The sequence below is a fragment of the Engystomops pustulosus genome, chromosome 10 (genome assembly GCF_040894005.1).
Source record: "Engystomops pustulosus chromosome 10, aEngPut4.maternal, whole genome shotgun sequence".
Lineage (NCBI taxonomy): Eukaryota > Metazoa > Chordata > Amphibia > Anura > Leptodactylidae > Engystomops > Engystomops pustulosus.
This window is the reverse complement of record NC_092420.1, coordinates 54105616-54130877: the sequence shown is the minus strand read 5'-3', so window position 1 is coordinate 54130877 and position 25262 is coordinate 54105616. Positions and strand designations below refer to the sequence as shown.

The following is a 25262-nucleotide window of genomic DNA, read 5'->3' as shown; positions in this document are numbered from 1 at the left end:
ATGTTTATTGGGCCAGAGAAAAAATTTTTGGTCATAGTACTTCGAGGGTGATGTCGTTTTCTGTTGCCATTTCATAAATTGTTAATATGATATATTCTCTTTTATTAAAACCTCAAATATGTACCGTGATTTCCTACCCTGGCATGCCTCTGAATCCTTACCCCTGTCTATAGGTCATGGTATTCTAACACAACCACCGCTGTGTAAGACAGTATCTGTCCGCAAGGCCATATATTTAGCTGCTTCATTTTTACTGCTGTTACAAGCATTTAGTTTATGTACAGATTCAGAAAATCGTGCTGTACTTTTTGAGTAGAAGCACAGAATTACACTAGAACTGCACTTTCAGTACCGGAGACAACAGTCCTAAATGCGTTTCCCACTCCCACTGCCCAACATCCGTTGTGTTCTACCCATATTTGTCAACTTGGTTTGTCCAGCCAGCCATGCCCTTTGTGAAGCAGATTTTTTTCCAGTCCCACCTGCTTTTTAGAATAGGTGATTCCCAACTTTAAAGGAGCTAGCTCTAGAAACCATTTACTGTCCCTGAAAATTAAGGACAGTAGTCAGTAGGAGTTTTTTTTGACTAGGCTGGTCCAGATTTGCATGTCATGAGATGAGCATTGCTTGCTATTATAAAGTAATAGAGTATGCTATCTTTCCCCAATTTGGCCAGAAAATTGCAACCTGTAAAGGGTTTTATTAGCATTGGTATATTTGCCCAACTAGAGTGGTTGTCAGAAATACAGAAGCAGCCAAACACTGCTTTCCTACACTGTTCCCTTAGGGTTATATTTGAGTTACAATGATTGGGAGTTACAGAAACACCATGGCTCATTGTTCCCCACTGTTTCTGTTACTCCTAATCACTCCCATGGAGATTAAAAAGGACCGATTTCAGCTTCGTCCGGCGTTCCTATTATACAGCGCTGCAGTTTCTGAGGGTTCCAATAAAGCTAACAGTTTATCACTGGTAAAAATGGGGTAGCGCTAGGAGCTGCTTACGCTAGTTTTTTTAATGGGTGTTTGGCTGTAGCTCCGACCACCTCAGCGTGGTGGAGACAGGGCTATTCACATCTCAGCCACTAAGACTAGACACATATGTACTAATGGACAAAAAATATTTTCAATCAAATTACAAAATAAAAATGAGAATAATATAAATTTTGTGATTGTGTTTACTGGATATAACATACACAATACACTAATAACACTTCGACAGTTCCACAAGAATAAATCAAAGAGTGTACATACTCATGTGCATGAGGCCTCATTAATTCATATGGACAGAATGCAACAGTGGAAAAGGTCAGGGCATGCGATGGAGACATACCCTGTATACTCGTATATAAGCTGAGTTTTTCAACATAAAAAATGTGCTGAAAAACCTCACCTCGGCTTATAAAAAATAAAAAAAACTAAAACTCACATTCCGGTGCCTGGATCCTTGGCCCGGCTCGCGATCCTCGGCACGGGTCCCAGCGTCTCTTCTTTAATCTTCTTTCTTCTCTAGCCGGCAGAGTCGCGTCCATGCGATCTGAAGGTGGACGCACACTATGATGCGGCAGTGTCGCATCATAATGTTCGTCCGCCGGCAAATCACATGGACGCAACTCTGCTGGCTAGAGAAGAAAGAAGAGAGAAGAGGAGCCACCAGGACGACTGAGGATCGGGAGCTGCGCCGTGCATCGGGGGTGAGTATAACGTTTATTGTTTTTATCCGCTTGGCAGGGGGCTGGCTGCATACTACATGGGGGCTGGCTGTATACTACATGGAGGTTGGCTGTACACTACATGGGAAGCATCTTATCATCTTTGTACAGTACACAACAGGGGAAGCACAGTTATCTTACAAATCATAAAATGCTACGGAATATGATGGCGCTATATAAATAAAGATTATTATTATTTATCCCCCTATTATCAATGCATTTAAAACAGTACAATTGCAAGCCCAAGGGAGCTTACATAGATACAATGCACCATGGGTGTACCGTTCAAATATAATAAGTAATTTAGATATGGTCTCATGTTTAAATAAATTGTATTTTATAAATGAAGACTGACTTACTATAAATCAAATGTTTGTTTACCCCAGAAGTGCCGTGTCTTTTCGCGCCACGTAGGAAGTGGTGCCCATTTAATACCTGTGTTTGTAGATGTATATGTAAATTAAAAAATAAGACTTTTTAAATACTAAAAGAGGAGCTGTCACCCCGAAAATGACCCCCACAAAATGTGCCCCCCCATAATCCTCACCCCAGCCCCTTTCTCTCCAGTCAGTATTTTTTTTTTTATTTATTTGTGGTAAATTGATTTAAAGCGATCTGACCTCTTACTAAATAAGAGGTCGGATTCTCCTATCTTGTGTCCGGGCAGTCGGCTTTATTCATAAGGGGGCCGGTGACACCCCCCCAGCACTCCCCTGACGGCGGGGACCTGTAGGAGAAGCCGGCAGCATTGTATGCATTGTGTAATCGCTGCCGACTCTCCGAGATGGGGCCACTCCGCACTGACAGTGGCTGTGGCCGAAGACTTTCTCCTTCACATTGCTGGCCGGCCGCGCTGCACTAACTGCAGCTGCGGGCACGCCAGGCTTACATACAGCACCGAATCGCGGAGAGCCGGCAGTGATTACGCAATACATGCGATGCCGCCGGCTTCTCCTACAGGTCTCCGCAGACAGGGGGCGTGGAGGGGGTGTGTCGGCCGCCCCCCTTATGAATAAGGCCGACTGCCTGGACACAAGATAGGAGAATCCAACCTCTTATTTAGCAAGAGGTCGGATCGCTTTAAATCAATTTACCACGAATAAATTTTTTAAAAAACTGGCTGGGGAGAAAGGGACTGGGGTGAGGATTATGGGGGGCACATTTTGTGGGGGTCATTTTCGGGTGACAGGTCCTCTTTAACGTGTCCTTGGCACCAATCAAGTAAGTTGGATTTTTCTCTTTCGAAGGATTTTATTTGAGCACCTTATGTGTATAAACATGACAGCCTCATAATGTATGATCAAGTTCACTTGATGGTCATTTTGGGTATGTTTTTTAGGCATACCATCTGCAGGCTATACATTTACAGGTTAGGAACTACATGTCTTGCAACGGTACCCATAAATACCTAATAAGGAGAGCCTTAGAAATCCTTAAGGTTGTTAGGTGTGATCTTGGGTCTTAGGTCTTAAAATCAATGGGTTTTAGGATATTTTGATGTGCGTGTCTCACATATTTTATATTTGAAATATTTTCATATTTCTGCTTCAGGTCCTTAATGTAGCATATATGTTGATTGTTGATCATGTAAAAGGACTTTCCAAAAGCATGCACCTGTAAGTTGGGGGACAGAAGGATTATGCTATCGGGCCACATCTGCCACAATGTCATCAATGTTAGTGATTTGTCTGGCCGCCTCCCATATAGTTTCCACTACTAGATAACATGGCAGCTAGTGACCCTGGATGGGTCACTACAGGACCCACCACAGAGGGGTCTTGACCAGGCGGAGCTGTAAATGATGTTCGTAATAAGGGGTAAAACCCATGTATGCATATAGTATAGCAGCCCTGCAATATATAACCAATAGAAGTCAAATAGTGTCTTTCCAACATGGTCTTTGGGCCTGGTTAGTGTCTAAGCTAAGAGTTGTCTGATGGAAGGTGGATGGTATAGTGTTCAGTTCCTTAAAGGGGTATTCCGGGAATATGAACGTCTGACGCAAAAAACCATGATGATATAAATAAATATGTACAACAATACTCAATGTCATTAGTCACAAAATTGAGCTTAAATAGTTTGATTTTATGATTTACTCTAAAGTAGGTGGAGTTATCACTAAGATGGCCGCCACTGGAAACTACAAGTTTCATGATCCTTTAGTTCCCAGTAACTCCTCCTACCTCTTATGCTCTGCTCCCAGTGATGATGTAACAGACTTTCTTGCTGTGTTACCATAGTAATGATGTGTAACTGCTATCACTGCACATTACAAAAACACCGGCCATACTGGATGCACTGCAACCAGCCCACTACAGCCAAACATAGTGGTGATCACATGACCTGCCCAGGCAGGTGCAGGACATGTGATGTGGACATGTGACCAGCGGCCATCTTCTGTCCTGCAACGGACCGCGCGGAGGAACTCAACGGACTGATTAAAGGGCCAGTAGCATTTTAATTCTCCATTACATTGTATGTCACCAGCATTTTCTGTTAAGGGGAACAAAATTTTAAATAACAACTAATTAACACTTTATCTTATATTTTGAGTACCCATCTGTATATGAATTATGCTTATTCCTGGAATACCCCTTTAAAGGTCTTTATGATGATCACCTATAAAATGTCATCTATTTATGTGAGTTTTATAAATATGCCCCATATGTTTATCAGTATTCTGACCAACAGACAAATGTCGCCCATGATTCATTTGACAGTCATTTGTCTGTTCTTATAAAAACTACTCTTAGGGAATCGTTCCACATATAAACCAATAACTAAATTAATTTTGCATTTATTTTGCAGATTTATTATAAACATACAGAAAAAGGAAAGCAATTTGAAGGAGAAGTAAATACAAAGTGTAAGTACACAGAATGATCCATTTCTATTATATTATAAACTTGATTTATGCTGAGGCACATTAAATCACCAGTTTTCTTTAGATGCACTTTGTCCTTTGTCACACCAGTGCAAAAATCCATATACTGGTCTTGTCTGTTAATAGTAGTCAGTATTGAGTCAAGTAAGGATATGGATTAAAATGTAGTTTCAAGGATTACAGTACCGTATTTTTCCGACTATAAGGCGCACAAAAAATCCTTAGATTTTTTTCAGAAATCAAAGGTGTGCCTTATATACAGTGCATCTTATGTATGAACCGTACTGACAGACAACAGCTGCCTTGAACTGTGCACAGGTCTGCCACCTGCTGGTTATTCATCCTTACAATCAGGTGTGCCTTATAATCCGGTGCGCCTTATGTAGGAACCTACACGTTTTAGCAGGCATTTATTGATGGTGCACCTAATACTCCGGTGCGCCTTATAGTCCGAAAAATACTGTATATGTTAATATATGTACGTACAGAGGAAGCTGCTTATAAACTTTTTTTTTGTCTTTTAGATAATGATAAGGCTCTTATTGGATTTTTGGCTTTTTTCATAACTCTAACATGCCTGGCCCTGATCTTTGTTATGTTCAAAATCTACAAACTGCAAAAGAAATCTTCATGGTAATGTAGTAAACATAGTTTTTAAATCATGGCTGATATTGTGTTATCTTTCAATGTTTTTTAGGGACTGGTGGGATAGAGGAGGGAGTGCCAAAAATTCTAATATATGTAGTCCCTTATTTTATAATGCACCCCTTCTTGTACACCCCATTATAATGTCCTCTTTCTTGTAGAAGCAATTTTACCTACCTTTGCCTACCTTCCTTTCCTTTTGACTGTGAAAAAGTAAAAAAGTATAATACTATATAAATATATAACATAAGCTCACCTTTTCAAATTTTAGGACCAAATGTATCACTTTTTTGTTGTTTGACTTTTCATTTTGTTGCTGTAGTATTGTGCCACCAAACTAGCTGAACATCAAATATAACAATGTTTTCCTCAGTTATCCTATCAATCCAGATGTTTTGCTGCACCTACTAATGATTCATTATTAGCGACTTTTTGATTTAGGCACAAATTTGGCGCAAAAAGTACTCCAGCCCAAAGGTGGTGTAAACTGAGAAGCAAGACACTGAGCTTTTCTGCAGAGATGGCTCTTCTTCATGAATGACACGAGCCGGCTCCCCTCAGTGAGCCGATGGCTCACTTAACCCAGCCCCTAACCGGCTCACCACGCCCCCTTTAACCTGCTACGAACAGGTTAAAAGTGGTGTGGAATGGAGTGATTGACTGGCCTGCGGCTCCCCATTGTGTATTTAATAGGGAGCTGTTCAGGAGCCGAAAGAGCCAGCCTAAAGAGACGTAATTCCCATCACAACAGTGTAGAGCCTGTATATTACAGCAGCAGAGCTCAGCCAGTGTTTACACTACATCCAGCCACTGTATATAGTCATGAGATTCTGTTTACAAATATTCTGCAAAAACAGCAGTTCAAAGCAAGATAGGAAAGCAGAGAAAGTGGGAATGACAGTACAGAGAAGTGTAACCGTGTAGCAGGATAGCAGGATGACTACATTAGGAATACTGGCCAGAATTACCGGAGAGCAGCAGAAGATCAGCACTGGAGGATCCTCTCCAGGAGATGATAGAAGTCACTGCTGAGGAGGATCACTGGGTGCAGCTTGTCACACAGCTGGGCTCTGCTATGAATGTCATTTTTATGCAGGGGTGTGGGAGAGAATGTAGAGACTCACAAGTGATTAATAAGAGGACCAATTTGGCAAGCTCTGTGCAGCGCTGCTTAATCTGTGTGCGCTATATAAATGAAGAATTATTATTGTTATTAAGAGGCATCAACTGTGATAATTCAGGTGTAACAATTAAAGCGCAAAAACTGAACTAGTGTGCCAAAGCTGTGATACATCTGGCCATTAATTTTTTTACCTTTATAGCATAATTATACCTTTAACACATTGCCCTAATAGTCTTATAATCACTTCTCTTATTCTCACATGGTACTTAGTTATGCAGTTTCCATCCCTGTACGCTCTATCTCTAATTTTTGATTTTCCCTGGTGGGTGAAAACAAGTTGCTTGCTTTCTGCAATACTACTCCCTTCTTCATAGATGTTTATGTAATGGATGTTTGTCTGCTAGCACCAATCGCTGGTGTCACCAGTGGGTGCTTGCTGCACTATGCAGCAAAAGCTTGCTGGCTATGGAAAGGGCTCAGCCAGTGAGCCCTTACCAAACAACCGTAGCTGACGTGTGATGTAACTACAGTATACGTCACTTGTTTTTAAGGGGTTAGAAATCACAGAAGCCTCCATGAAATTCTACACCTCCCTATGCTGTGATTTCATGTGATCAGATACATACATGGGGTAGACATTGCAGATGTAACAGGAGCTTAGATGACATCACCCTGGTCACATGACATGAAGAGCTGAATACTTAGAAGAGGTATGGGACATGGGTGAGGAGTAGATTGGAGGGTCCGTCTGAATAGGATACACCCCCTCTGATACCAGGGAATATAACATTAAATTGATTTATGGGAATGTAAGGGAAATCATTTTTAGCTATAAGGTTGTAAATAGGCCTCTGTAGGAACCTGTCGCTAGCTGTATTTGTGAATATGAGGTTCCCTCTGAATACTCTTTACATTGCCGAAATTTACTCCATTGAGTCAAATTAAAAACACTAAACTTCTTATAATTCAATAATTGAGAAATAGTTATTCTCCTATAGTGCCTTGCCCCTGTAAGTTGATACATACTCACTGTAAGATGAGGTGTTTCTCTTTATACATCCATGTGTTAGAGCTGTGTTAACTTGTATTTTCCCTATTTCAGCAATTTGAGAGACAACTATCCACTTATTGCACATGGTAAGTGGTTTTATTAATGATATTTACTATCTGTACTGTAATCTACTATGGCGGAAGATGATGGTGAAACATGCATCCAGGTGCAGCGGTGGTGGTCTTGGTTTAAAATCCTTGTATAACAACAAAATTATTCATTTCATCATAATCTTTCCCATTCTGTGGGATGTGAGAGTGTTAACCATCCTCTCAACTCTGCCTTCTGTTCCTATAGTGTTCAAGAGTGAGTGCACTTTAAATATATGTGTATATATATATATTCTGCAAAATCCGATTCCTTGAACACCAGGGGGGAATGGGGAGGAGGGCAGGCATCATCTACATGCCATCACTGTTCTTTGCATTTTTTTTGAAGATGATGAAGGATCGCTGCTGAACATTGAGCCCATCCCAGTAGATCTACTCCTAGAGGCATACAAAAGAAAAAATGCAGATGAGGGACGTTTTTTCCTCGATGAATTCCAGGTACATTGTATTAAAAATACTTCAGTTTTTTTTTTTCAATGAATTCAACTGCCTTTTCATGGGCTCTTACATTTTATGAGATATTTTCTTGGTTATAAAAGTTATAGTAAAAACTTTGTAATGCTTATACAAATGAATGATATATTCACTTCAAAAAATAAAGCACAAACCAAATTTTTTGAATTTGCACATTTTTATTTTCAGAGCATTCCACGTGTTTTTAGTAAATTGTCCATCAAGGAAGCCAGAAAACCCTGCAACCAGTCTAAGAACCGCTACATTGATATTCTTCCTTGTAAGTATAAGGTTTATTTTTTAATTTTTTTTTAAATGTCCCGGGGGTTTATATAAACATGGTCAATTTATAGGTAAATTACATGGTGCCCACTTTTTAAAATTCTCTGTCGCAAATCTGTTCTTATCTACATTTGCCACCAGCTTCTTTAGACACTGTGATTTGGTAGTCCGGGACACTCCCTCTTGCTTTTGGTGTGATAAGTGCTGGCCAATCCAGAAGAAGGGGGAAGTGTTTGATGCTTCCAGTGCTTAGTGAGTATATGGTAGTCTAAAAAGCTGGTGGCCATTGTAAATCAGTGCAGAAGGAGAAGGGATCTGGTGGATATTTTTAAAAGGATTTTAAAAGGAGGGTAACAGGCATTTTATATATATATATATATATATATATATATATATATATATATATATATATATATATATGTATATATATATATATATTCACTGTGCTGTGTTATGTTACATTTATAAGGAGGACTTTGTGTTGTTGTGGAAATTACTCATAAATTTTAATTCATTTTACAGATGATAATAACAGGGTGGTCTTGTCTGAGATACATGGAGAACCTGGATCTGATTACATCAATGCCAGCTACATCAATGTAAGGGAAAAAGTTAGAAGCCCATGGCTCCATGTTGTGTGTAGACATGTCACTTCAGCTCAGCTTGCATTCAATATCAAAAATAATAATGTAGATGATAATATCTCTTAATCATATACAATTCTTCATCATTAATTAATTTTCTGTAAAATATTACACTGAACTGATTGGGTTCTTTTCTTTTTGCAGGGATTTAAGGAACCAAGAAAATACATTGCTGCCCAAGGTAAACTGGTAAAAGTGTTACTCTTTTCTGAATTTATAAAAAGCTATGTTTTAATTATATGAATTTTGAAATATTGTAAAGGACCCAAGGAGGAAACAATGAATGATTTCTGGAGGATGATCTGGGAGCAGAAGTCAACAATCATTGTGATGGTCACTCGCTGTGAGGAAGGAAACCGTGTAAGTGGAAACTAGTAGTGTAGACTTGTATCAAGTTAGGCCCCTTTCGCACTACCGTTTTTGAGTGCTATCTATACTACACCGTTTCAGCAATGGTAGCACACTGCCCCACTCTATTCAATGTGCAATATGGCTATCCATTTGAATTGCTGTAAAAAGATTCTGCAGAACTTACTGCTCGGCTGCATGGTTCCCCATGGTTCCTTATGAAGAAGAAAGGGGTAAGAGGTGCTTCTCCAGCTGGCAGTGTGCTATGTCCGGGTCCTGGTCTGAAAGGAGCCATAGAGAGCACAATAAGAGTAAGGAAATCAGGCGATACCTTTTTGAAGCTAAATGAGTATAACTAGTCTCTTAAAGGGATTGTCAACTTTACAAATAATTTTGTTGAATGATTTATTTATATGGGCTGGTAATATGCAGGAGTAAATGCAATTTTTTTGGCTTCAGATTTATTCCTGGATTAATACTTCATAGTATTATAGAATATTTAGGTCCATCAAGCCCAACCTGTTGGACTCAAAACCATAGGAATTGCAAAAATGTAATGAATAAAATACAATCCCAGCCGTCTGACCCCCAAGAATTCTGAATCCCCATATTGTGGACAGGGGAAGAGTTTCTTCAACCTCTTCTAAGAAACATTCCCTATTGTCTAATACTTTGCCATGTGACAGACTCTCCAACTGTCTTATGTATCTAGGGGAAGCCGGTTCCTCATTTTTTTGTTCTTACTCAATTATGATACTGAATTCCAGAACAAGTGTGCCCAGTACTGGCCTCAATGTGAAGGGGAATTAGAAGACTATGGAGATGTAACTGTGAAGATCACTGAGGAGAAATTTTTTCCTGACTACATTACTCGCAAATTGCACATCAATAATGTAAGTTACTTCATCTTTTCACTTACAAAGTCACTGCTCACCCAGTGGTCAAGGACATTGCAGATTCACTTGAATTAGTCTTTTAGATGGTCATATTAATAACCTCCTGAGAAAAAGTAAGACTAAGTAGATGCTATGTCATATAACAGAGCAGCCCCATTGTCTCTCACCACGGACCCATACAAAACGTATCTTCCTCTGGCCCCAATAGATGCTTCTTAGACTGGTGACTATAGTAGCACAGGTACCAGAGAATATCTGTATCTCTCTTACCTCAATGAGTTGAACTACATATCGAAGATTTCTCAACAACACAACAAATTGCTGACTGATGTTGGCTAATCGTATTGGCTATAAATCATTTTATTGGTAAATTATTTTTGTACCAACCTCCAATGGTTTTACTTCAATTAAACCAGTTAACCCAATTAAACATTTGCTAATATGGTAATAAATGTTATTGGCAAAGGATTAAATGATGGGCTCCTGTGGAATTTAAACAGCAGGGATGTTTTTTTTTCACTTTGGTTCTGGCATAAGTTAACCCCACTTCTCTGTTAACCACTTTTCATACAGGCACTTCATGTTTGCTCCCCCCCCCCCCTTCCCCCTCCAAATCTCATTTCCATGTATATTGCATATTTGCTCCTGGTGTGCTAAAAATAATGAATGCATTAATAATTAATGCACTGATAAAAGTAGCCAGGAGATGTTTATGGGATGTTTATGGGAACACCATAAACTCCTCTGATGTTTACATTTAAAATTTGTATAAATTTGATATTTCTGCTTTGGGTTTTTCCAGATTTTCTTGCCTGCATATGACATGAAGTGATAAAAATGTACTCACAATCAGCTGTGAACTTCCTTACCTCTCTTTTTGGTTAGATCTGGCCAGATATGTGTGGCATGAAACAATCTGCTTTATGAGATGATGGGGCACATTAATACGCTGGCACACTGCTCTTAGTGCCTAGATAAAATTTGTAGGCAAGTCCCTACTTTTAACATTCTTGCTACACCAGCAGGGGCGTGGAGTAGTTTTTTGGTTGCAAAAAGATCTTTTTTACAAGTCAATAACTGTAATCTAAAGATAAATCAGACACAACACTGGAAAAACTCGATAGCGGCTAACTTTGCTGGTTGAGAATATTTGGGCAAATTTACCATTGCACTCAAAATAGTCACAAAAAGAAGCACAAAAAAGATTGCGATAAATATACCCCATTGTGTCACAACATGAAATGCTGCATGTGACTGCAATTGCCCATTGTTTGTATAGGAGTAATTTCAACGCTTATTCGAGTTTGGGTGGAGATCTTTATAGCAAAAACATTGGGGTTCTTTATGATTGGAGATACATCAGTTTACTGATGTACAAATGTCTCACAGTTGTCCCAAAAACTTGTGACTTTTATTGCAACTTTTGCCAACCTACTTTCCACTTCAGCTGACTTACGCCAGATAATTGCTGATGTGGTATACTGGATTAGGAATTGTGACTTTACAAATTCTTTCCTTCCCCTCTTGGCATAGGAAATACTCAGGAATCATAAATGTGCTACTTTTCACCAGAAAGTCTGAAATGCAATTCAGACATTAACAACTTGATCAAGCTGTAAGCCACTAGTATACATATGACATATGAAAAGCTCCTTTAAAGGTCTAAAAAATTTGGCACAATAATCCTGCTTAAAGAAATACTCCCGTCAAAGCTAGTTCATTGAATAATGCATAGTGTTGGACCTGAAGGGAAGAGCATGACTCAATTTTATTGTATCCCTGTTTATTCCATTATTGTAGTATATATATTTCATAGTCTTAATATCATTATTTACCAGAATACAATGGACATATTTACAATTTTGACCAATAAACTTTTTTCATAATATAGAGGCGTGAAAAATCAGAGCGTGACATCACTCACATCCAGTTCACTGTTTGGCCAGATCATGGCGTTCCAGATGATCCCAACCTGTTGCTGAAACTACGTCGGAGGGTCAATGCTTTGAGCAATTTCTTCAGTGGTCCAATAATTGTTCATTGCAGGTAATACTGATCTTTCTTTCCATGTATGCTGCTGAGACTTCTGGAAGGTCAAAATAACAATGTAGAAAGCTCTCACAATTCAGCATTATGAAATATTAGAATGCAAAGCAATATAAACACACAAACTACGCCACATAGACTCAAAAAGACTTTAATGAGTCTTAAACAAGTTCAGCAAATCAAAAGATTTATAATAACCATTGGTAATCCCTGCGGTAACAGGAGACATGAACAAGTAAAGTATAGAGGCTCCCAGGCTTTTCATTATTATACTACCATTACAATTATAGTGTAGCATCCAAGAACAAATCCAGCACTTTCACGGGAGATGCAGATAAAATCAATGATTCTTTATTTCCAAGCTTTAAAATCCATAATACAGCAAAGCGAAAACGGCACACATCAGACCTACGCGTTTCGTCATACTGACTTAGTCATGACCATGACCATGACTAAGTCAGTATGACGAAACGCGTAGGTCTGATGTGTGCCGTTTTCACTTTGCTGTATTATGGATTTTAACCCCTAGGCGCACCAGGACGTTATAGTACGTCCCCGGCGCTAGATGCTTAGCGCACGGGGACGTTCTATAACGTCCTGCTTCTGGCACCGGCTCACGAACGGAGCCGGTACCAGAAGCAGCGGCTGTCAGCTGTCTAGTACAGCTGACAGCCTGCGCTAACACCCGCGATCGGAGCCGGCTCCGATCGCGGGTGTTAACCCCTTACTCGCCGCGGTCAAACATGACCGCGGCGTGTAAGGGTGTTTGCGCTGTGGATCGGATCCCCCGTGCCGCTTACCGGGGGATCCGATCCACTTCTGGGCAGCTCCGAGGACTGGCATGTGCCCCGGAGCTGCCCAGTCTCCATGGCAGCCAGACCCCTTCCGGGTCTGGCTGTAAACTGTCTGAGCATGCGCAAGCTTGCTCAGACAGTTTACACTGCTCTACAATAAAATAGTATTGTAGAGCAGTGTATTGAACTTAAACCAGTGATCAGAGCATCACTGGTTTAAGTTCAAGTATGTAGAAGTAAAAATATGCAAAAACACTTAACACTACACATTATAATAAATAAAAAATAAATACATAAAAATATAAGCCCCTAAAATGTCACTTTCCCATAAAAACACTTAATAAAGTATAAAAAACACAAAAACACAAAAAAACCCGCATATTTGGTATTGCCGCGTCCGTAACAATCTGTATAATAAAACAGAATCGTTACTGGACCCGCACGGTACACGCCGTAGAAAAAAAACGCAAAAACGTTCCAAAAAAAGATAATTTTTAATTAATACCTTATCAAAAAATGCTCTAAAAAGTAATTTAAAAAATGTTATGCACTCCAAAATAAGCCCACTAAAAAGAACAACTCTTCTCGCAAAAAATAAGCCCCTAACCAGATTTGTCAGCCGAAAAATAAAAAAGTTATGCATATGAAAAGATGGTGATGCTAAAATGAACAAGATTTTCTCCAAATTGGTTTTTATTCAGTACAATTGAATAAAATACACAAAACCCCCACATATTTGGTATCCCTGCGTCCGTAACAATCTGCATAATAAAACAGAATCGTTATTAGTTCCGCAAAGTGAACCCCGTAAAAAACAAAACAAAAAAAAGCTCCAGAAAAAAGATCATTTTCAATTAATACCCTATAAAAATGCTCTAAAAAGGGATTTAAAAAATGTTATGCACTCTAAAATAAGACCACTAAAAAGAACAATCCTTCTCGCAAAAAATAAGCCCTTAAACACATTTGTGAGGCAAAAAATAAAAAAGTTATGCATATGAAAGACGGTGATGCTAAAATTAACAACATTTTTGCCAAATTACTTTTTATGCAGTAAAAATGGGAAAAAAATAAAAAATCTATATAAATGAGGTCTTTTTGTAATCGTGGCGACCCATAGAATGAAAATAATATACTATTTTTATGGTATGGTAAACGGGCAAAAAAAAAAAACATAAAAATCTTCCTGAAAAGTGATGATTTTCATTTCCTCCACCAACAAAGAGTTAATAAAATCTCACCAATTAGCCTATAGATTCCCCTAAATTACGTACCAGAAAAGTGCATCTCATGTGGCAAAAGAAATAAGCCCCTATAGGTCCACATTAAAAAAAAGAAAAAAATTATAGCCTGTACAATGTGACATAGAAAATCTGATCTGGATGGCGCCTCCTTCCCTTCTATGCCCGGCCGTGCGCCCATACAGCAGGTTACCACCACATATGGGGTATCGGTGCATTCGGGAGGAATTGGGTATCAAACTTTGTGGAGCCTTTTTTTATTTAATCCATTGTAAATGTTTAATTTTCCACCCAAAATGGGTGTATTGTGAAAAAATATTACAATTTGCAGACTGCACCTCCATTTTGTTTTAACCCCTATAAAACACGTAAAGCGTTAACAAACTTCTTAAAAGTGGTTTTTCATACATTGAGGTGTGTAGTTTCCACAATGGGGTAATTTACGAGTCTCGCTATTATTTAGGCCTCTCAGTGTCAATTAGAAGTTGAGCAGGTCCATCTAATACAGGTTTTGGTGATTTTACAAAAAATGTGAAAAATGATACCTAAATTCTGAGCCTCATAACATTCTAGTAAAATATGTGGAATCTTAAAAAACCATGCCAACATAAAGCAGACATTTGGGAAATGTAAGTTATGAATTTATTTGGGTGCTATGACTATCTGCATCAAAAGTAGAGAATTTAGAACGTTGAAAATAAAGAATTTTTCCAAATTTTTTCCAAATTTTGTTTTTTTTCATAACTAAACACAAAAGATATCATCCAAATTTTTAAACTAATTTGAAGTACAATGTGTCACGAGAAAACAATCTAAAAATCCCATGGATATCTCATAGCGTTCCAAAACTATAACCACTTATAGTGACACAGGTCAGATTTGAAGAATGGGGCCGCGTCCTTAAGGCCAAAATAGGCTGTGTCCCCTAGGGGTTAAAGCTTGGAAATAAAGAATCATTGATTTTATCTGCATCTCCCGTGAAAGTGCTGGATTTGTTCTTGGATGCTACACTTCCTGCTCCGTGGAAGGCTTACACGGTGGTCCATGCACCGGGAGGATTGCTGACCCGAAGTATACCTCGAGGGTGAGCTGGCGTTTTTTAAATTTTTTGTTTGCTTACCATTACAATTATAGGTATGTAAAAAGTAAGAAAATTAAATAGTATAGTGTACAATGGGATTTTGTATCGGGGAGGTATTTATCAAAACTGGTACAAATGACATTTATGACAATAACAATTACGGGAGTTGTTCCCATTATATTGCTGCCCATTATAATTTTTTGTAAGCACTGAAAGTGCAGCTCAGATGTATACAAGTAGAGGGAGCTTAGTTTCAATACCACACACTACACATGGCCAGGAGAGGAGCAGTTTTTGGAAGAGACCAGGCATGTTTTTCAATTGACGGACAACCCCTTTAATTGTATGCTATAGATAATGCACAACTATGACCTATAATTCATTTTATTTTCAGTGCTGGAGTTGGACGCACAGGAACTTATATAAGCATTGATGCAATGTTGGAAGGTCTGGAGGCAGAGAGCAGGGTGGATGTTTATGGCTATGTGGTACAGCTGAGACGCCAACGTTGCCTGATGGTCCAAGTGGAGGTGACTATAGAAACAACCATGACAATAATATTAATATGATCATTCATGTATAATAGCTGTGAAATGATACCTTAGTGTGTGGTGTTAGTATCAGCAGGACTGTAAAATATGCATTAGTATTCCAGGACACTGGGAGAGTTGTTGCATACCAATGTTTGTGACTGAAGGTGCAATCCTAGACTAACAATTCATTTATCACAGTCCTGCTGCTATTAACTATACAAAAAGTAATGGTTACACATATCTCCAGTACTTCTTCCTAACACTGTCGGTAGTTACGCATTGTTAAATCTTTTCACAAGTTCCCTTTGAATTCAGATATATGATTTTGTAAAATGTTTCTTCCTCAATTACAGGCCCAGTACATCTTCATACACAAGTCGTTAGTGGAATACAATCAGTTTGGTGAGACAGAAATCATCACATCAGAGTTACCACATTTACTTCACAACATGAAGAAAAATGACCCTCCCTCTGAACCATCACAACTGACCTCTGAATTCCAGGTAAAATGGAAAATGATAATTTAATAGGGTTGTCTAGTTTACAAAACTCATTTCAAATATCCTTTTTGGGCAGTCGTTCTGGAATAGAGAGGCTTAAAAGAGTGTCTTTTTGGATGACCTGCCTACATATTCAACAGTGGGCACTATCATATGCTCCATTTTGCAGGTGGTGGCACAAGTTACTTTAAAATGTCATTAAAGGATTTAATGGGGACTTATAGCCATTAATGCTCTACTAGGAGATTTTGTAAAATATGCAAATAGGTTTTCTAGATGGGATAAGAAAAACACAACTATTTTGCTACCTAATGGGATTAAAGCTTCTGTGAGGCGAACTCTTTCTCCATCTAGTCAAAAGCCTCTCACTCAGGTAAACCAGTTGCCTACACTTTACTGATGAGAAGCAAGGACATCAAAACAGTTCTGTCTTCAGTTGGGAATCTGTTCCTTTTGGAATAGATATATTGGTTTGGCTTCAATCCCACATCATGTCATTTCAGGGTTCCTGAAAGTCACAATTAATGGTAAGGGGACTGCCTTACAAGGTGGTAAAAGAGGTGTGGTTGTCCCATCTAAGGAAACCTATTTGCATATATCCCAGGATACAGACTTGTGACATGCTTCCACAAACATTGGTAGGGGGTTACCTACTTTAAGAAAACAAGATTTTTTAATGCTGTTATATAAAAATGGAAATACATGCAAATTTGTTCTAGTGTGAACAGAGCCTAACATCCTATAAAAATGCCTTGAGTTCTTTCACATGACAAGACTGAACAGAACTTATTACTGGTTAATTTACATTTTTAGAGATTACCTTCATATAAAAACTGGAGACCACAGACAGTAGGAAACCACCAGGACAACAAAGACAAAAATCGCAGCGCCTCAGTTGTTCCATGTAAGTGATTCTATGTAATAATATGTGTGCATATATTTATATGTATGTGTATATATATTCTGCATGCCATAAATGCTATGCTGTTATAGACTAGATAGAGGACTTTCACAAATGTTCTAAAGTTCATATATAGCCGCAGAAAACATGTCTAGGTATTAGTGATCCCCTGTGATTGTTGTATATACATGGCACCACTTCATGTATAACTATGAAACTGCAAGGAATGAGAGAATTATTACTATGTTGGTTTACATTTCAATAGATACTTTACCCAATCAATGGCTGTAATGCTAACATGTTACAAAGGTGTAATATAACACCCAAAGAACTTTATTGGGCCCTACATCATTCACAAAACCTTGTAAAATATTGTAAACAATTTGAATCAATTTTCTAAGGAGGTTTAAGTCCCCCGATGCTAGACTTTTCGGACATGTTGAGCTAGGAGTCAAGATTTTTTGAAAATTTTTATTATTAAAAAAAGGAATTTCATATCAAATGAAAAACTACAAATTGCATAACTGCTCATAGTTTACTTTACTCATTTTCAGATGAATTTAACCGTGTCCAGGTCAAAGTGGATGATGAGCCAGAAAGAGAAAACACTGAGGACGATGAGATGTCTACAGACCAGGACAGTGAATCTGAGGAATCTATCTACATCAATGCATCTTACATAATAGTAAGTTGTCATTTAGTGACAGTGAATGACTAGTGACTAGTACACATTACTCTACATTATTCAATATTTGGAAATTACAGAAACAAGGATTGAAATGAATGTGCCAGATCTGCATTGCAATCCTTAGAAAAATAAATAATACTCTGCACCATCATGTATTTACGAGGAAAGGATAACTATGACATGTCCAAGCATTGAAGGTCCTCACAAGAGTTTACAATTACCATATTTTTTGAACTATAAGATGGACTTTTCAGGAAGAAAAAATGTTGCTTAAAAGTGCCTGCGTCAGGAGGATTCAGCACTGCCAGACCCTCCTGACCACTGTAATGGAGATCGGGTGATGCCCTGATATAGAGCTGCATCCGATCTCCCAGAGAGGAGAGGAGAGCCTCCGCACTGCTCTCTCCCTCTGCCTACAGGACCTGCGGTGATGTCAGAATCATGTGATGAAGCAGTGCTGTGTGTGTAACTGTATGGATGAAGCAGAGCTTTGTGTGTAAATGTATGGATGAAGCAGAGCAGTGTGTGTAAATGTATAGATGATGCAGATCTGTCTATGCTGTGCTTTAGTGCGACCAACAGGGATATTTTAATTGGTGTAAAAATATTTTTCCTTTTTTGGAAGCCTAAATCTGGGGTGCGTCCTATAGTAAGAAGCGTCATATAGTCCGAAAAATATGGTATTTTATGAATAGGTGGAGGACTATGGATGTCTCTTCCCACCAAACTGACATTAAATCATGGAAGGGTTATGATTTATGAGAGATTCTTTTCCTTTGTAATACAGTTTGGAAATTTGTCTTTTCAGGGATATTGGGGCACACGATCAATGATAGCAGCACAGTCACCTCTACCAAACACAATGGTAGAATTTTGGCAAATGATCTTCCAAAGGAAAATGAAAGCAATTGTGATGCTTTCTGGACCAAACCAAGAGAGCAGTGTGAGTAATGTAAATGCATGAAGTCCTCCACATGATTTGCCATAAGAAATTCACTCTACATTTTATGGGCACATTTACTGCTGACTTACTGCCATTGCTTCTATGTTCATCCTTTAGAGAAGAACTTCACAGTTTTTTAATTTTGTTATTAATATAATAGAAAACTTCACAGTTTTTTAATTTTGTAATTAATATAATAGAAAATGCACTGTACATGGCAGAAATGCATGAAGTGACTATAGATCTGTCTTCTATGGCTATACAGGACCAGGAATGTGCACAATATTGGAAAGAAAAGAGTAAGACATATGATGATCTTGAGGTAGCGCTAACTGATGAAAATCCATGTGGTGCCTACACTGAACGGACTTTTGAGATCAGACATACTAAGGTGAGACCATTTGGATTGGTAAGTCCCATTATTTGCCAATGATATTTATGTTCTAGCGATGATAAAATGTTGGATATATAATAAACCCTGGTGTTTACCAGGCTCAGGACTGTGTGGCCAGACCAGGCTATAGCTAATGCACTGGAACACGGTGTCCCCCCAACAAGCCTTGGTAAGCCCCCCCACCCCCCCATGTATCACTTTTTATTTCACTTTTTTTGTTTTTCTTTTAACATGGCTTCACACAGTAGAACAATCACCACCAGAAATATCTGTCAGAAGCTGAAGTGGCTGTTTTTACTGTTCACAAGTACTGTCGCAGCTGTTGACTTCTTTACTCCTGATACAAATAGCCAAGTACATGGCTCCATCAGCCACATCAAAGTAAATGGTTCAGAGATCACATAAGAAAAATATAGCTGCATTCACAGGGAGGACTCTTATTCTTGTGATCACTGACAAGAGGTCGGGTGCCTTTAATAACCTGTAATACCCTCTTTGTAAGACCCGTTCCTGGCAGCATGCGTTGCGAGTGTGATGCAAGTTCATCGCATCACACTCGCAACGCATGCTGCCAGGATCGCACGGCCCGAACGCTGCACACCGGGAGTGAACTGACATGCTGAGTTCACTCCCAGTGTGCAGCATTCGGGCCGTGTGTTCCTGGTAGCATGCGCTGCGAGTGTGATGCAAGTTCATCGCATCACACTCGCAGGTGTGGAACGGGCCTAACTGTGCATACCTAGGGGAAATCAGGGAAATCTTATGTGTATGTCCACTATTACATATGTTACTATTACCCATATCCTTTACAAATAATACATCATTATTATTTGTCTTATATTTCTTTTAACCCTTAGAGGAAAGATATCCGAAAAGTTTCACAATTTCATTATAATCAATGGGAGGATCTGCCCAAAGACACCAACGGGCTTCTGGAGATGATTGAGAAGATCAGGGAAAACATTCCATGCAACAGAATGGAGGAGCATGGCCGGCATGACAGATCAGTCCCTCTTCTTGTCCACTGCAGGTAATTTTGACTATTGCTATATATATATAAATAAAATAAACTTTAGAAATGTTTCTACAAATAAGGGGTTTGGCAACATATTGTACACAGGCACAACATTGCTTTATATATTTCTATGGAATTGCTGGAGCTTGTTAGGTGTTGAACCATCTCTTCCAGTCCCAAAGAAGTTAAATAAGTGACATTGCTACTATATGGGGGTTTCTACATTGAGATGGTGGTACACGGAAATTAGAGGACCTCCAACAATTTGAATAGGGTTTAAGTTTGTATTCAGAAGATAACCCCTTTGAAGACAAATCACTAGATTGCCTCTTAGTGGCTATGTTAGGAATTTTAACTTTGCTCATGAACTGTTTTTGGATAACTCTGCTCAGTGATATATAGGTTTATATGACTTGGAGTAGGATTTACATGGTAAAAAAAGTTCCCACTATATCAATATATGTCCACATGTAACTGCTAAAGACTCTCTCTTGGGAGTCTTGTCAGCATTTACTTGTACACATATCAATCTATATGTCTCAGTTTTTCTTCCTCTATAAAATACAAAATGTATTTTTTTACAAAACACTTAAGCAAATCTACTATCAAAATACAGCATGATAAACCAGGGACACTTACTCATACAGTCAGGCACCGTGACTATGGTAATCTTCTTACATGTGTTATCTGTGGCCTCCTTCCTTCTGAAATCAACTTTTAAATATATGCTAATGAGCATAAAGGGCAATGGATAACACATGATGACCACCGTCATGGTGCCTGGATCTATGAGTAAGTAGGGACACTTTTACCAGGGATGGTTTATCATGATGTATTTTGATGGTAGATTGATTTGCTTAAGTTTAAAAAAAACTGTGCATAGTAATTCATGACTTTCTGTGATATAACTTTCAAAGTGATGGATCTCAGAGAAGCGGGACATTCTGTGCCCTCTGGAATCTTCTAGAAAGTGCCAAGGTTGAAGAAGTTATCGATGTTTTCCAAACAGTGAAACATTTACGTCGCCAGCGATCAGGAATGCTTTCCTTTTATGTAAGTACATGAAGAGAGAAGTGGTGTTTATTAATGACATGGTAGACATGGGAGGGGTCATTATATCTATGTTATCTTTCACCCTCTATAAATGTGCTATAAACATTGATATTTGTAATATGGCAACTATTCGCTCCAACCAACAAAAGCTGTTGATATTTGAACATATATGAGAATATATGACATTTGTATAAACTATGGTGTATCATTTTTAGGAGCAATATGAGTTTCTTTATGACACCGTGGCCAGCACTATACCGGCCCAGAATGGTCAGGTCCAGATAACCATTCATCAGGAACATGACCAGGACAACCAGCAGGAAACAAAGAACAAAACCCCAGAAGAGAGCCAGGCAGCTACAGCCAGCGTGACAGAAGATACTGCACCTACTCCTAAAGTAGACGAAACAGCCCCCAATGGACCCAGCGCAGCAGTGTTCACAGAAGTATCACTGAGAATAGACGAATGACAACCCAGTAAATACTGTACACGGGAAACCAGGATAGTCAACATATTTACACCTTATTGGTCTGATAGGTCAACTTAGTTTTCACCTCATCAACAAACCTTATGGTTTTACAGCAAAGCGGAAGGTCAATGTGTAGGTTTAGAAATTGAGGTATAAGGCAAATCTGTTAATATGACAAACCTTAGAATTCTCAGCACACAGTAACTTGTGTTCCAAATACGGCAACATGCTATGCAATGTAACCTATGCTCGGTATAGACAGCCTGCTGCGCTCCAGGTGCTTCCACTTGTGGATCTGATGTCTCCACGTATTAGTTCCTGTCTATAATTATCCGGATATGTTCCAAGCAGGCAAATCTTAGCATGTGCAAAGTGCAGGGGCTGGTCAGATCGCTCTCTAGCTTATTTTTGTATGTTATGTGGTTATTTTGTAAACTTAAAGCTTTTTTAAGAAATATAAGCTTGACTTTTATTAATAGTATATATTGCGGTACATAGGTCACTAGAGGTAAGTCATCTTTGTAAATACATATTTAAAAGTGAAATACAATATTGGGTCACATTATGCAGCAGAACCCTAATTTTAAACAGATGACTTTATTTTTAATGGATGACGTAACCTTTGAACTCTATCCACCTATTGACTTGCTCTCCTTTGGGTTTGGTCCAAACAGGTTATATGACAAACATTAGATGAGATCTGAGACATATGTTACAGTATTGCCTTTAGGATGGTTAGGTGTTCTTTCAAATACTCATGAGAGAAAGTCCATCTTGCGGAAATCCTCATAGTTAAAGTTACTTATAAAATTGGACATTTCTCAATTTCCACAACTTGTAGAAAGACTAAACAAACTATCACTAACCTCTAATTCTAGGTCAGAATACATTTCACACATACCTCTACTACTTTAGATGGTCAAGTAGGGACACATACAGATGTATCTACACAAGGAAAGGCCTTTGTTGAGAACCCTACACCCAACCAATCAGCTGTTCAGGTTTGGCCATTACAATGCACGGAGGCAGATGACTCCTTGCTCTTTGTGATGACTGTGCCCAGCAGGTTCATTGAAGTGAACAGTAAGGGATCTGCAGTAAGGGATCATAGCTCCAGATCCATGCATTGTGTTTTGCCAGGACCAACAGCTGATTGCTGACTGCTCTGGGTGTAGGCCCTTCAGTGTTACCTGCTATGAAGATAGAGACCTTCAGTCAACCTAGACAATGAACTTTGTTATGAACTTTAGCTGTCAAACCCTCAACATGCTGAGAGGTACAACCAGCGGCTGATTACATATATAGAATTTTAGCTCGAAAATATTACAAATTTTATTTCTAACCCCACACATAACAAGATATGGGAATCCAAGAAGATAGATATACTAATTTGTATAGTTTATTGGGTGAAATAATCACTTTTCCCTGCATGTTGATTTGCCCTAATTGTTTCTATTCACACATTAGCACAAAATAATGTAAATAAAGGAGTTTCTTAGTCTATATTACATTTCATTCATGTACCTGTGTCTTTTCCCAGCCTAATATGCTATGATACTATGAACTTGTGTGGGGGAGGGCTATAAAAAATGTATTATTATGTCAATAATTGAAAAAAAGAAGGATTAGAGTAAAAGGTAATGATATAGTAGGTGTTGTTTATGTACGCTGTCTTTTTACATTACTTCAATTTTACTTTACTCATCTTTCATATTTGTCCAGTTTTAAAGATAATGGGGCAGATTTATCAAGCTGTCTGAAAGTCAGAATATTTCTAGTTGCCCATGGCAACCAATCACAGCTCAGCTTTGAGTTTTACCAGTGCTCATGAATATTTTAAAGGGGAGCTGTGATTGGTTGCCATGGGCAACTAGAAATATTCTGACTTTCAGACAGCTTGATAAATCTGCCCCAATATGCTTTTATTATGCCCATATATACATAGACTCAGCCTACTATGAAAGAGATCCTTACACATCTGTACATTTCGTTCAATATATAGGGAACAATATAGAGTCATTTTGAGCTGTTATATTATGATGTCAATTATTGATGATTGAACCGTTTGCTTATTTTGCTGATTTTTTTTACTTATTTTATATAAATGGTTTTGTGATATAAAAATTTCGGATTAAACATGTTAGTGCTGAAACAGAGAATTCTAGAATATTTAATATTCTGTGAAAAGACTGTTAATTTATACAAATTTCTGGAACAAGAGGAATTTAAAAAATAAACCAAAAAATATATATTTATATTGAGTCTTGAGTATGTTTTTACTAAACAGTAAAAGCATCTTCAGTGCCATCAAAGTCTTTGCTTGCTTCATGTGTAAATGAACATCCCAGGAAAATGGACGCTTCATGCCCCCCATCCTGTATTTATGTCCCAATTCATCTCCCCATGTTTGTAATCCCCATCTTTAGAATGCCCCTTTTTTGGTCATGCCTGCCCCTCTTTACTTTTTGCTATGAATCAGATATTAACACAAAATCTCCCTTTTTTCCCCCTGTCATGGCTACAGATGGCTCAGACAACCAACAAGTGTGATACTACTTTGCTATGTATGGCAGAGGCTTGCTTAATGGTGGAGTAGGGAGCCAAATGCTTCCAGCTTCACAAACGTCTACTTCATAGGTAGATAGAGTTGAAGCCAGGAAAGGCCCAGGATACCTAAAGATCAAATAGTAAGTACACTTTGCACCCTATGCTGACTGAAATGTAGATATTTTTTCTACTTTATTAAACAAGAAAAACAAAAACTAAAATATATCACAATATTCACCACATGTGAAGCTCATATTTAACTCAAATGCTGTCCATTTCATTTTGATCCTCCTTGAGATGGTTCTTCTCCTTCACTAGAGTCCAGATGTGTTTAATTAAACTAATTGGACTTGATTAGGAAAGGCACACACAAGATCGCACAGCTTACACTGCATGGCAGAGCACATGAGAATCATGAGGTCTAAGGAACTGCCCAAGGAACTCAGAGACAGAATTGTGGCAAGGCACAGATCTGGCCAGGCTTATAGAAGAATTTTTGCAACACTCAAGGTTCCTTATCCTTATATGGAAGAAGTTTGGGATGACAACAACTCTTTCTCGACCTGGTCGTGCAAACACACTGAGCAATAGTGGGAGAAGAGCTTTGGTGAGAGAGGTAAAAAAGAACCCCAAGATTACTGGGGCTGAGTTCCAGAGATGCAGCAGGGGAAAAAGTTCCAAAAAGTCAACTATCACTGCAGCCTCCACCAGTCGGGGTTTTATGACATAGTGCGCCGATGGAAGCCTCTGCTCAGGGCAAGACATATGAAAGCTGCATCCAGTTTGCAAAAAACACATGGAGGACTCCCAGACTATAAGAAATAAGATTCTCTGGTCTGATGTGGTATGTGTGGAGAAAACCAGGCACACTGCCATCAACTGCCAAATACAATCTCATGGTGGTGGCA

At 38.7% G+C, this 25262-nt stretch overlaps 1 protein-coding gene across 11 annotated transcripts in view; it reads left to right on the top strand.

Annotated features, from left to right (window-relative positions):
* PTPRC (protein tyrosine phosphatase receptor type C) overlaps positions 1 to 23560 on the top strand; it is a 96379-nt gene extending 72819 nt beyond the window's left edge. For all 11 annotated transcript variants that reach the window (XM_072128957.1, XM_072128956.1, XM_072128955.1 and 8 more), the window contains 19 exons: positions 4521 to 4578; positions 5121 to 5229; positions 7467 to 7501; positions 7854 to 7963; positions 8168 to 8258; positions 8783 to 8859; positions 9049 to 9085; positions 9167 to 9264; positions 10020 to 10145; positions 12040 to 12194; positions 15705 to 15840; positions 16197 to 16346; positions 17157 to 17247; positions 17799 to 17929; positions 18741 to 18875; positions 19141 to 19266; positions 20127 to 20299; positions 21202 to 21337; positions 21553 to 23560. In XM_072128957.1, the coding sequence (XP_071985058.1) occupies positions 4521 to 4578; positions 5121 to 5229; positions 7467 to 7501; positions 7854 to 7963; positions 8168 to 8258; positions 8783 to 8859; positions 9049 to 9085; positions 9167 to 9264; positions 10020 to 10145; positions 12040 to 12194; positions 15705 to 15840; positions 16197 to 16346; positions 17157 to 17247; positions 17799 to 17929; positions 18741 to 18875; positions 19141 to 19266; positions 20127 to 20299; positions 21202 to 21337; positions 21553 to 21807 (2229 nt within the window). In that variant the 3' untranslated portion in view covers positions 21808 to 23560. The remainder of the gene's footprint in view (positions 1 to 4520; positions 4579 to 5120; positions 5230 to 7466; positions 7502 to 7853; positions 7964 to 8167; positions 8259 to 8782; positions 8860 to 9048; positions 9086 to 9166; positions 9265 to 10019; positions 10146 to 12039; positions 12195 to 15704; positions 15841 to 16196; positions 16347 to 17156; positions 17248 to 17798; positions 17930 to 18740; positions 18876 to 19140; positions 19267 to 20126; positions 20300 to 21201; positions 21338 to 21552) is intronic.
* Positions 23561 to 25262: the final 1702 nt, after the last annotated feature.